A 13,368-nucleotide genomic window follows, 5' to 3' on the forward strand; every position below is an offset into this window, starting at 1 on the left:
ATATAGTAATGTTTATATGTTAAGTATTGTTATTAGTTTGTGAAAAACAAACAATTGTTGTAAACTGATATATTTAAAAGTGTCAGCTGTCATATCAGGCAGTGTTCCGCGAACTGGAAGCCTACCACATCCTTCATTATCCACAAAATCTTTAAGTGCTTTAACCATTATCCAGAACGGTTGGCTCTAAATAAGTTAATAAACAATTAAATTTAATAAAAATTGACAAATTATTTATACATATTTAATAAGATACTTACATTTGAGGTTAAATTTATTAATTTTTCATCTTGGAATAAATTTTGAATATTTATCGGTAATGATGTTTTATTATAGGCAAAATTAACTGATCTAATTGCTTCTTCAAAGTTTTCTTCGTGATATAAAGTACCATTATCATGTTTTCTTATACCTATAATAATGTAAGACATTATTTACAATGGTAGGTACAACCAATATCTACCAAATATTTATTAAATTAATAAGAAGGTTAAAAGTAACCTTTTAATAAGGAAAAAATATTTTAAAATTGATAAAATTAAAAAAAATATAATCTAAATAATTTTTTTTCCGAATTTGTTAATATAACTATACTCTGTTCCAAAAGAGAAAACATGGTTCTGCGCATTTTTCCCCTTCCACCTGGCTTTGTTTCATGCAGTGAATTTTATAAAGTTTATTTCCGATCATTGCTGACAATGATTAATTAAAATGCAGCACATAATAGTTGTTAATGAGGAATGTGCGCTGCCGAACGAAAACCGGTTGCTGCTTTGTATCTTTTCTTTTGGAACTATAGATTTATATTATTTTATGCTCAATTTAATGTAAGTAGTTTCTAATAAAAATAAGTTAATAAATATTTTTGTGAAAAAATATTGTCGAATTATTGATTACTATCAACCTGATGTTTAAAAAAAAAAGAAGTTGTACTGTATTATTTTTACAATCTAAATTGTATGATAATTTAAAAGTATTTTCCAACCTTGGGGTATTTCTTAAAGAAGGGATAAGAACACATTTCTGAAGAGCTAAATTCAGTCTTCAGTGAGTACATACAATATAATTATTATTATGAATAAAAAAAAAAAGAAAAACCAGTAATTATATACATTGTTTGTATAGTTTATTTGCAAAATATACATAAGAAAAAAGTTGGAAAAACTTTTTTAAAGTAAAACCCATATTTTGACACATCAATAATATCTAATTATAATTAAGTATATTATAAACAAACGTAAATTATTTAAATTTCCTTAAAAACATTTAAAAATAAGGTAATACTAACTATTTTTGATGTTTTGTCGAATTACTTGTTTATCTTTGTATGTCTCTGGTAATGCATTGGCATTACCAATATTATTGCGCCATTTTTCTAAATGCTTATATAATATAACAAGATATGGAACATGTAAATGATTGGTTAGATCGAGAGATTCTAAGTCATAAGAATCAAAATGTTCTTTAAGTGCTTCAAATGGACAATCTAACCGTAGATCTGGATTTTGATTGTCTGGATGAGTTTTTATCATAGTATGTTCAGCTAGTTGGAGCCTCATAGAACCAAAAAATCCATAGCTTTGGCATACTAAAAGAGGTATATTATAAGCCCACAGTTTATGTGATAATTCAATTATTTCTCTAAAATAAAAATAAAATAAAAATTACAATCTTTTATTGGTTTATAATTAGATATTTACTTTTCGTGTAATGATGCAGTAACAACAACGGTAAATGTACTAAACATACTAGGATTTAGGTCTAATAACTTTAATAAAGATTCATCAATAAAATGACCTCTAGTATCTGGATTCAACTCACAGAGGAGTTGTGAAGCAACTGATCCTCTTTTTTCTCCAATTCTATCAGCAGTAAGGAAGAAACTGTAAAATAGATTAATTAGTAATAAATAAAATTAAAATTCTGGTTAAATAATTATGGTTTCATATATCTTACTTAGAACCTACATCTTCTTCAGTTATAATTTCATTGTCAATTATAGTAAAAGCTCCAATACCAGGTAAGACCAAAGATTTTAATATTTCAGTTCCTAATGCAGTTGCATTGATTAGACATACATGAGCAGTTTCTAAGTCTTGCTGACCTTGATCACCCCATAATCTAAAATAATAAATAATTATATTCATATCTTCTACATAAACAAGTGCCTTAGCATAGGTTTGAATATTACAGGAGGCATTCAACATTTGTTTGAATATAATTATTAATTAATTAATAATTTAAAAAATATTTTATTTATAAAAAGATCTAATTTTTAAATTAAAAATACTACATATATTAGTTCTATATAAATCTTCTATTTTCAATTTTGTAAGTCATATTTAATTATGTACATTTTAAAACTGATCAATCAAAGACTATAAAATAAGAAAACGAGTTAATTGTTACATATTTATAATATAATTATTTCTTATTAAAGTAAGTTGAATACATACAAATTAAAAGCAGTTTTTGTTAATGTATTTTTAAAAGGCCTGTTTTTTAGTAGGTGCCATGGGGCTCAGAGACCCTTAAGTTTGAAACTGAGTGTAGGGCTGTACCTAAATATTCTTTTGGTTAAGTTTTTTTTACTGAATTACCTAACAGTTTAGTTTTAAAAGATGTACTTTAAAAATATAATATTATAATAAATATAGGTAAAAAATAAAAATTATTTTAGTAACTTTACATACAATACATTGATTTTTAAAAATATAGGCAAAATCTATAGAAAAATAACAATATATGTTTACTCGAGTAATTCAAGGAAAAAAGTTAAATGATCAATAATAATTGATGGAAAAACTATCATAAAATGACATTTATAAATATATATAGATTATAATTGTAATTTATTGATTAAGCTATGCAAGGAATTAAGTTTATAAATTAAAACTTATATAGTAATAATTACCTTAGTTGACGGTCATATTTTCGACTTCGTTCAGATTGTTCTGGCGATCTAGGTGATGGTACTGCCATTTTAAATGTAAAATCGTTATATATTGTAAAGTATTAACGAATTTAATTAGTCTTAAAATTTAATAATACAGCTAAATATGATAAGTATCAAAATAGCAACGTATTAATATTTAATATTAATAATATTGCATATTTACATAAAATCGGTTTTTAGTTTTTCATGATAGATTATCACGTAAACACTTAATGCTAGGAAAAGGGTATTTTCGTAATTCAATATTTTTTCTATGAATATATTAAATTCAGTGATATTAGTTGATAAAAAAAAAATAAAAAATAATTTTAAGGTTATATTTATACTAGTTTATAGTATGATAACAAAAAAAAAAACAAATAAATAATTGGTTGTTAAATTCTAAAAGGTTTAATTGTTAGAGCAATAAAACCAATGATGATTAGTTAAAATTTTAAAATGTTTTAAAATTTGATGCGCTAGAGGAATGAGAGTATTAAGAATTTTTTAAATTATTGATTTGATTAGTAAATGGTTCTTATCGAAAACGGTACAATTGATAACACACTAATTCAACGGTGAGGGAAGGGTGTCCAGGGGCCAGTGACGAGTATTTGTTTCCCACATTCGTATCCGAAATTTCGTCGTTGGTATTCACGCGAAGAGTCCGACACCTGCTGCCATTAAAACGACAATATTTCATTTATGGTAATTATCTTTGATTTGTTACTCAATTAATCCAAAAGCGGTGTTGCACGACTAACTTGTATTTGAAAATAATCATAGTTACGTCATTGACCAATTAAATTAGGTTCATGTCGAAACGCATGTTCCCCTGAAGTTGTTTTCGTTCATCCACTTTAATGTACATCTGATTCGTAAGGATGCCTTGACTTAATTATTTGAAATCTCTTACGATAAATTCGTTAACCTTATAGTGTATCTGGACGAACACTGTTAGTGAGTACATATAACCTCAAACATATTATATTTAATTGTAGAGATTATTAATGTTTAATGATGGAATTGCATTTGTTTACCAACAGTTGTTGAAAAATTGTATTGGCATTAAGTAGTTAGTGCCATTTAATTTTGAACAATTTCTAAGCAAATAAATCCACCCGTTAAATTGTACACTTATATTATTGATAATGTTCTTGTGATACTTGTATATGTTAAGGTATATTTTTTTAAACAAAAATGCATTTACATTACTCTCACAGTTCAGTATATAAGCCTTAAATGCATATTTTGCCATTTAAATTTATCATATTCATAAGTGTGATTACCATATGAAAATGTTAGAGAAATGCATAATAATACTTGCAATGCAATAAGGCTATTAATATTTTTGCTGAGTTAAACTTAATGAATCATCATTTAATGAAAATAAATTCATGACCTGCTATTATTTTTGTTTATTCTATTTTTTTTTTGACCTATACAATTTATACCTATAAAATAAATATTTATTCAATTCAGCTATAGATATAGGTCAATATGTATTGAATTTTTTTTCTTTTTGAGAAGTAAAAATATTAATTTAATCATTATTAATCTTTCATTTGGGTGTTATGTATACTAATTTATAAGCAATGGAATGGCATTTTGTGTCTTTGTTCAGCAAAACTGGTACAAAATGTAATAATAAACAAATTCAATGTAATATTTTAGATAATACATGTTTACTTATTCATTTTCACTATCATGGAACCATTTTAATTTACACGGTACAGATAACGAATAATTAGCATTAAACACAAATATTTGTATTTGATTCATTTAGGGGTTATAACCTAATATAACTAATTTTATTTCTAGTACTTTTAAATACATTTATTAATTCTTTTAGTCATATATAATTTATATGTATTGATTTTTCATGTTTTTTATTTCAGAATGGAAGGTGATCAGTTAGATTTTGAAGACCCTTCTTCATCTCTTGAAAAGACTGATTCTACCAGTCAAAGTCCAACCATGTGTCCTGTTGTGTTGGAAGTAGCAGAACAAGAACTGATCATTGAAGAATCAGCTCCAACCACTGATTCTGATGAAATTGGTATTGCTAATATTGAAATTAACAATGTATTTAGTCTCCATTTAGTTGATGAAACATGTACAGATCAGGATCTTTACTCTGATGAGAGTCCTTTACCTGGTGGTTGGGTCAATGATGAATGGACAGATGCTTCTTGTGAACATGAAGATGCTTCAAGTGTCAATGGCGTTGTGGTATGTAAAATAATCTGGTTATATTTTTTTTTTTTTTTTTTTTTTTTGTACATCTAAGTATCATTTCATATTTGCACAAAACATTATTTTGAAATAAAAACAATATTTTCATTAATAGTGAAGTCAACTTGTTATCATGCTTTTTACATTTGTTTAAATATATTGTTATTTATTTATTTTTGTTTGTAAATGTAATTTTTGTTTTAACAGAGAAAAAGAAAAATATCAAATTCTACATTAACGTCTGAAGATTTTCCGTCCAAAAAACAATATTATGATCAAAATAATTTGACTCATGAAAGGTATATTTTAAGGATAATGTTATATATTATTTTTAGTAGTATGTATTTTATCATTCATCATAAATTAAAGTTTATGTACATTTTGTACATAAAGATTTCAGTGAAATGCAATATAATTTAAAAAATATTAAGTTTACTAAAAAACTTATAATTAATTTTTTCTAAAGTAATTTAAAGCTATTTATTCACAATTTTTCCAAATATTTATACTATTAGTCACGTAATTTTTTTAAATTTAAACTTTAAATTTAATTATATAATGCAATTTCTTTGGCTAATTCATAATAATGATAAAAAAAAAATATTTTATTATTAATTTTTTTTTTCTTAGACTGATACCTAAATTGGTTGAAAATGAATTAGATAAAGTAGATAAAATTAAAATACGTCGAAGTTGTATACCGTCCAAAGATAATCCTCCTGAAGAAATGATGGAATGGTTAAAAACTTTTACGGTTTGTAAAATTTTAGTATTGGTTAAATTTGTTTCTTTTAAGTTTTCAGTTTTAATTGTTGTGTTACATAATTTATTTACAGAAATGGTCAAATGCAGAAAGAATGTTAGCTATAGATATGTTGGTGGATGAATGTGAACCAACTCAAGTCCGCCATATGTTACAGCTTATTGAACCACAGTTTCAAAGAGACTTCATTTCTTTACTTCCTAAAGAAGTATAAAATTAATATTTCTAATTTTTAACTTAGTATTAATAACTAACATTTGTTTTATAGTTGGCTTTATATGTTTTATCATATTTGGAGCCTAAAGATTTATTAAAAGCAGCTCAGACGTGTCGTAGTTGGATGTTCTTATCAGAAGATAATTTACTGTGGCGTGAAAAGTGTTTAAATGCTGGTATACCATTAATGGAACAATCTACTATTAAATGTTCCAAAAATCATTATTCTACCTCACCATGGAAGGTTTGTTTTAGTTGTTTTTGCTTACTAATGTTATTATTTTGGATTAGAGTGGGGGGGGGGGGGATAGGAGACTTCTTCGGAACTGAAATTTTCTGCAAAAATATCTACTATTTAATATTCAGAAAAATAAAGGATTTAATATTAAAACATTGTTAGAATATAGTATCTATTTGTTAATATGTAGAGAAATAAACTAGAAGGTTGTTGTAAACATCTATGTCTATCACTGATGGACATGCATTTAATTTTGATCCATTAAATTTGTAATATTAATTAAATTTGGTTTTTTAAATTAGTATTAAAGTTTTTTTTTTACATTTATGATCTGTTCTGTTTGTTACTCAGTAAAACATTTCATTTATTTAAATATTTTATAAATTAAACTAGTAATTTACTAATTTTTATTTAATAACTTTTGTTAGGCTTCATATATGAGGCACCATGCAATTGAAATGAACTGGAGAGTTAAACCGATAAGAATGCCAATTATACTGAAAGGTCATGATGATCATGTTATTACATGTTTACAATTTTGTGGAAATCAGGTTGTTAGTGGCTCTGATGATAATACACTTAAAGTTTGGTCTGTTATTACTGGAAAAGTAAGTTTAAAAAAAAAAAATGATTGTGTTAGAATATCAAGTCTCATAAGTAATAGAACAAAAAAGTTTTTAAGTTATAACAATTATATATGTAAATATATTTGTTTAAGTGTTTGCGTACTTTAGTGGGACATACGGGTGGAGTATGGTCTTCACAAATGGCTGATAATGTAATAATTAGTGGTTCTACTGATCGTACTTTAAAAGTATGGAATTCAGAAACTGGACAATGTACACATACATTATATGGTCATACTTCAACTGTCCGTTGTATGCATTTACATGAAAATAAGTATGTTTAAATTTAATTAAGAACTTATTTGAAAATTTATTATAAATTTTACTGACTATTATTTTTCAGAGTTGTTAGTGGTTCAAGGGATGCGTCTCTTAGACTTTGGGACATTCGAACTGGTCAGTGCTTATCTATATTTTTAGGTCATCAGGCTGCCGTACGATGTGTTCAATATGATGGCCGATTAATAGTTAGTGGTGCTTATGATTACCTAGTCAAAGTATGGGATGCAGAAAGTGAAACTTGTTTACACACATTATCTGGTCATACTAATCGTGTATATTCATTACAAGTTAGTTTAATTTTATTTGTAGAACCTTTAATTAAACTCAAACAGTTAAAATTATTTATCAATATTAAATTATAAAATAAATTAATAATATGAATAATTTATATAAGAGTTAATGTAAGGTTGAATATATTTATTTTTGTAAGTTTAAACTTTTAAAATCTGAGTAATGTATGACAATTGTTTTCAGTTTGATAGTACTCATGTTGTTAGTGGGTCTTTAGACACTAGCATAAGGGTATGGGATGTAGAGACTGGTACATGTAAGCACACTTTAATGGGACATCAATCTTTAACATCTGGAATGGAGCTAAGAGATAATATTTTAGTGTCTGGGAATGCAGATTCTACTGTCAAAGTATGGGATATACTTACAGGACAATGTTTACAGACTTTATCTGGTAATTATTTTAAAATAATTAATTTTTCATTTTAAATTATAATTTGAATTTATTTTATATAGGTCCTAATAAGCACAATTCAGCTGTTACATGTTTACAATTCAATACCAGATTTGTAATAACTTCTTCTGATGATGGAACTGTTAAATTATGGGATGTTAAAACTGGTAATTTTTATTTTGTAGTTTGAAAGTGACACAATGATTAATCATAAACTTAAGTCTTTAATATATGGTATTATTTTATTTGTAGGTGATTTTATTAGAAATTTAATAGCCTTAGAAAGTGGTGGTAGTGGTGGAGTTGTTTGGCGGATACGCGCAAATGAGACTAAATTAGTATGTGCAGTGGGCAGTCGTAATGGTACTGAAGAAACCAAATTATTTGTATTGGATTTTGACGCCGACTACAAGTAACATCAAATTTAACATTTGGCAGTTTGCATCACATTTTTTTGTGGTTTAAGGAGAGTTACGAATATTTGGGACTGTTATAATTAAGATTTAAAATGTCCCTTATATATTATAAATTATCCAATTTAATCGTTAAAATAATGTTTCAGTATTACGTTTTTTTCTTTCATTTTTTTATTTTTTTGAAGAGGAGGAGTTAAGATTACCGGTTGGTCTAGAAATATATATACGGAGTGTTGATTTGTGATTTATAGCACAATAAAATGTAGTTATCAATTCATTTGCATATTTTATTCTAGTCTTTGAAAGCAATACAATTTTCAGTAGTCAAGTATAATCATAATATATGGATTTGAACATACACGATTAGCTATGTAACAATTTACAGTATTTCTTTTTTTTTATGTTGGTCATAAATAACAATTAAAAAAAAGGAAAAAAAGTTAGTGATCAAATAGTAAAATATCTTAAATGTAAATTTAAAATGAAACTTTAATTAAATTAAATATTTAATAGGCATAGGTATGTAATACCACAAAAAACTTGTAAAAAACAAATTGTGAATTTTTTACATATGCTTAATTTTTTTTTTTTTTTGCTTGTTGAAAGCAGAAATAAAATTTTTCAACCTGTATCTCAGAAACTTCAATTAAAAATGCAATTAAAAAATTAGATGATCATCTTTTTCATAGAACAATTTCATGATATTGTTATAATGTAGGTACTTCAATTTTCTTTATTATAATTATTATTTTTATTATTATAGTTTTTGTTATTCATATAGTATTGGTATTTTTTTCTCAACTTGCCATAAGTGTTAAGTTATGAGGAGGAGAGTGAATTTCAAGGCTCCCTGGTTATCTTGAGGTCTATGTATATTTTCTTCTTCCTGATCTCACTAAGAAAAAAATCATTAAAATTTCTTTTACACTACTCTTTGTATTCTTGTTTTAATTTTATTTAATTTTTATCATCGTTTTTATTTGTTTATGTATGTCCTTGGCATTTTAACAGTCCAGCTATAAAAAAAAAATCTGAAAGTTATTATAAACATATATAATTTATAAGTAAAAAATTAATAAATATTTTTCATATTTTATTTATTTTATTTAATAAATGAAGAATTTTAGAATTTATAAATTGATGTTGTTTTAAATTGAGTTGATTATGATTTTAAAATAAATAATTTAATATTTGTATATTTTTATATTTTACAGTTAATTAATAAATTCTTTTGTTATAAAATTAATTTATAAATTATTATTATAAAAACATATTAATATATGTTGAATATCATAATGATGGCCATTAATATTCAAAGAAACTTAAATTATTTTTAATTATATTAAATTCTTGTTATACTTTAATTTGTTTAGTTAAATCATGAAATATTTTGAAACAGATGAATTCAAAGTATATTATTAGATTTTAAATGTGATTTTATTCTTAATGGTAATAATAATAATAGAAGCAGTTAGATAGATAAAAAACCCTTTAAAATTCCAAAATATGAATAATTAGTTTATAATTTTATTTTAATAATTTAAGTAAATTTATTGTAAACATGTATGTTTTTAATACAGTTATTCCGATATATAATATATATTTTACTATGGATATTACCTGATTTTTTTTCTTATGGTTGGACTGTTATGAATTTATACATGAATTATTTTTGATATTCAAAAGTAAATGTTAAATTTTACAATTAAGAATGGTTATTTAAAATAAAAACAGTGTTTAATTAATTTTTTAAATATTGGTATTCAAGTACAATTTTGAATGTCAATTTATATATAATAAAAATAAAATAAAATATATAATAATTAATTTTGTAATTACTGACAATTACTGAACAACAGTTACCAATTAAATTATACTTTTGATGTATACTTATTATACTATGATGTTATATTTTCATCATCCTATAATACTATTGTGACATTTATTTTGGATAATCTTATACTTAAAACGAAATGGAAAAGTAATAACAATGCAGAAATGGTGTAAATATCTAAATGCTTAATAAGAATTGAAGTACATTTTATTTAAAAAATAAAAATAAAAATAGTAATTCTTTTAACATTTTTAATTACATTTTTATTGATTTTTCTTATGGGGAAAGGGAAATCATCCTTTTCATTCCCAAGAAAAACAAACCTTTAGGATTTAGGGTGTGGAAATTTTAGATGTACCAGTTACAGTTTAAAATTAATTTTAATCTGTTAATACAATTGGGTAACATGTTATTTGTATTGTATACCCTATGTATTTTAAAAATTTCCCCCTTTATTATCATGGTTTCGTACCACCATATTCTATCCTTCCCATTGTTCTACAAATAGATAACAAAGTTTCATTTTGGTGCACTTCTAGATAAAATTCATATAGATTTTTAATTTACTTAATTTTTTCTGTTTGTTATTTTAAAAATCTCTTTTAATTGTAATTGATTTAACTGTTTTGAATGTTTCAAAAAATAAAACGTGTGGAAATTCAAGATGTATTGTAAAATTATGAATTATGAAAGCAATATTATATATAACTATCTTATGAATCATCATCAATACTATTGTATTAGACAATTTTTTTTATATAGGGAGAAGGGAATTAAAGAAAATGAAAAGTGACTTAAGTGCAATTGTTTTCTAAAATGTGTATTAAGTGACATTGCTATTAATGTAAATATCTTTATTTTCTAATTATTATTAAAATTATTAATTAATTAAACTTGTTAATTATTAATTAGACCATTAATTATTTTTCAATGGAAAATAATTATGAACTCATTTATTACAATGCTCAATGTTGATAGTATGTAAATATTTTCTTAGTTATAATTTTATTTAGCTATCATGTCATTGATGATTTATTATTATGTATTATTAACAAAATTACCATATTTTGTTTTGTAAGTGCCAAAAACTAGACTATTTTGTGGTTAATTTATTTAAATTTACTCCATATTATAATTACAGTAATATTGTGTCCACCTAACATTATAATTGTGGTTGCCTATTGTAATTTATTAATTTATTCTGGTATATTTTCACTTTTTCTCATCTTAATATTTATTTCTTTTACACTAGAATTGTATTACCTCTGGTTAAACATATTTTTATTACCATGCAATTTATTAAAGTTTTTAGTATGTATTTTCTATCTAATTATTTATTAGTTATTATCAACAAAATAGTATCAATTCGACTCTATTTTTATTTTGAAGTATATATTTTTTTTATTTTAACTACCATTGTATTTGATGAATTCATTATTCGTTTTGTTGTTATGACTGTATTAAATACAACATAAACATAATAGTGTTATTACTTGCTAATAATAGTAAAATTATTCTTAAGACCTGTGATTTATTAATTTATTTCTTTCTTCTTTTGTTACTGTAATTTCAGCATAATAAAACCTATATGACTTGTTTATGAATATATTTTTTGTAAATTTAAGTAACTTTAAACCAATAGATATTTGTAATTTATAGTATATTATTTTAATTAATGGCTAATCTGTAAGTAATTCTGTTGTTAATTATTTTTTCTTGTTTATAGATGTATGTAAAAATGTATGATTTGCATAAAAAAATTAATAAAAATGTTTATATGAAAAGATTTATGGTTTTCTTTTTTTTTCTTTGTTAAATCTATAAATTATCATATATTAATAGTTCATATAAGTGTATGTATAACAAAAAGATAATGTATCGGTAAACAGATATAAAACTATATGTGTTTTATACTGAAAGTTGTACAGTTTAATAACTGATGAATATATTAAAATTTATATCTTGGTATTATAGATAACAAAGAAGAATGAATGACAACCTATACAGACTATATTTAAAACCCAATATTTTGTCGTACATAAAAATTCAGAGAATGAAATGGTTTGAATATGTATGGAGAGTTAATAATGACATCATAAGAAAAGTACTAACGGAGACCATACATAAAAAAAGACTGATTTGCAGACCACGAACGAGGTGGAAAGATACGGTAGAGAAATATATTAAGATGTTGGGAAGAAATGAGACAGTTGACCTGGCATTGGACAGGGAAAGATGGAGAGAATTGCTTGTGGCAGCTCAGGTCCTACAGGGACCGTTAAACTAAGAAAGATGAAGAAAAATTATAGATATAACTGAACTATTATGATTTATAACCTTACTTCTTTCGACATAAAATTGATTGAAAAATATACATTTCATAAGCTTTTATAGTCTAATGCTTTTTCATAGTGGTAAGAAAGTTATATAAATGATGGTCTTTATTGAAGTATTACATTATTAAACACAAATTACATCAACTCAATGATTTTCTCTAGATTCTGTGTTTCCTATGATAATATGGTCAGTGGTGGTTTTTAGCATTTTTTCCTTGGTAGTGGTTTTATATTATCTTATCTTCTATCATCTATAATTATCTTATCACAAAAATGTAACCATTAATGATATATTACTTAGAATATAATTCTTATATAAATGAAGAAACTTGAAATAACACCAAGCCCGACTGTCCCTAGCGAATCACAGTCTTAACTCGGGATCTGTATGAGGAGAGGTCCAGACTCCCTAATCCACCCTGTAATACCGTCACTGAATATAGAAAGTAGTTGCAGAATAAAATATTATTTTATACTGTCATTACTCATCAACTCACTAAGTCTAATACAATCGAGTTCTTCAAATTTTCAACAACAGGTAGTTGGAGACTATCAGAGATTCATCATCTCAATAAAGTTTTAAAAATGTAGAAATTACTTTTATTTTTTTGTTTTGACATAAAATAGAAGTGCTCGGTTAAACTATTGTTTTTCTAGGATATGGTATTTCTGTCCGTCTTTAAATAAATCAATACTTTGATCCATTAAATTGATTTTTTCATTGCAGCCGTATAGATTTGTACATGTATAATTTATATTAGTTTTGTTAAAATACATTACTACTTGAGCAAATATTTAGGTA

The 13,368-nt window shown here is 24.6% G+C and overlaps 2 protein-coding genes across 5 annotated transcripts; one reads left to right on the forward strand and one right to left on the reverse strand.

Annotated features, from left to right (window-relative positions):
- Nucleotides 1-52: 52 nt before the first annotated feature.
- LOC112690676 (NEDD8-activating enzyme E1 regulatory subunit-like) lies at nucleotides 53-3,203 on the reverse strand (the record flags this gene model as incomplete). The annotated part of the gene is given in 6 exon segments (XM_025564736.1): nucleotides 53-186; nucleotides 261-412; nucleotides 1,289-1,641; nucleotides 1,701-1,883; nucleotides 1,957-2,121; nucleotides 2,915-3,203. Coding segments are annotated over 6 exon segments (1,055 nt in total), but the record flags the coding sequence as incomplete, so codon positions are not given.
- Nucleotides 3,204-3,394: 191 nt separating this feature from the next.
- LOC112690678 (F-box/WD repeat-containing protein 7) lies at nucleotides 3,395-8,866 on the forward strand. 4 transcript variants are annotated; one of them, XM_025564739.1, is made up of 13 exons: nucleotides 3,395-3,643; nucleotides 4,834-4,994; nucleotides 5,040-5,167; nucleotides 5,378-5,469; nucleotides 5,801-5,924; nucleotides 6,007-6,141; nucleotides 6,202-6,393; nucleotides 6,816-6,995; nucleotides 7,106-7,287; nucleotides 7,357-7,582; nucleotides 7,770-7,980; nucleotides 8,043-8,147; nucleotides 8,233-8,866. In XM_025564739.1, the coding sequence occupies exons 2-13, from the start codon at nucleotides 4,835-4,837 to the stop codon at nucleotides 8,394-8,396; spliced, it is 1,899 nt and encodes a 632-aa protein (XP_025420524.1). In that variant the 5' UTR covers nucleotides 3,395-3,643; nucleotide 4,834; the 3' UTR covers nucleotides 8,397-8,866. The 4 variants fall into 4 exon arrangements, with proteins under 4 accessions (XP_025420524.1, XP_025420522.1, XP_025420525.1 ...); XM_025564740.1 differs by having other exon boundaries at nucleotides 3,396-3,643; nucleotides 5,058-5,167; XM_025564737.1 differs by having other exon boundaries at nucleotides 4,834-5,167.
- The last annotated feature ends 4,502 nt before the right edge of the window (nucleotides 8,867-13,368 follow it).

The sequence above is a fragment of the Sipha flava genome, unplaced genomic scaffold (assembly GCF_003268045.1).
Source record: "Sipha flava isolate LNK unplaced genomic scaffold, YSA_version1 51780_pilon_pilon, whole genome shotgun sequence".
NCBI classification, from domain to species: domain Eukaryota; kingdom Metazoa; phylum Arthropoda; class Insecta; order Hemiptera; family Aphididae; genus Sipha; species Sipha flava.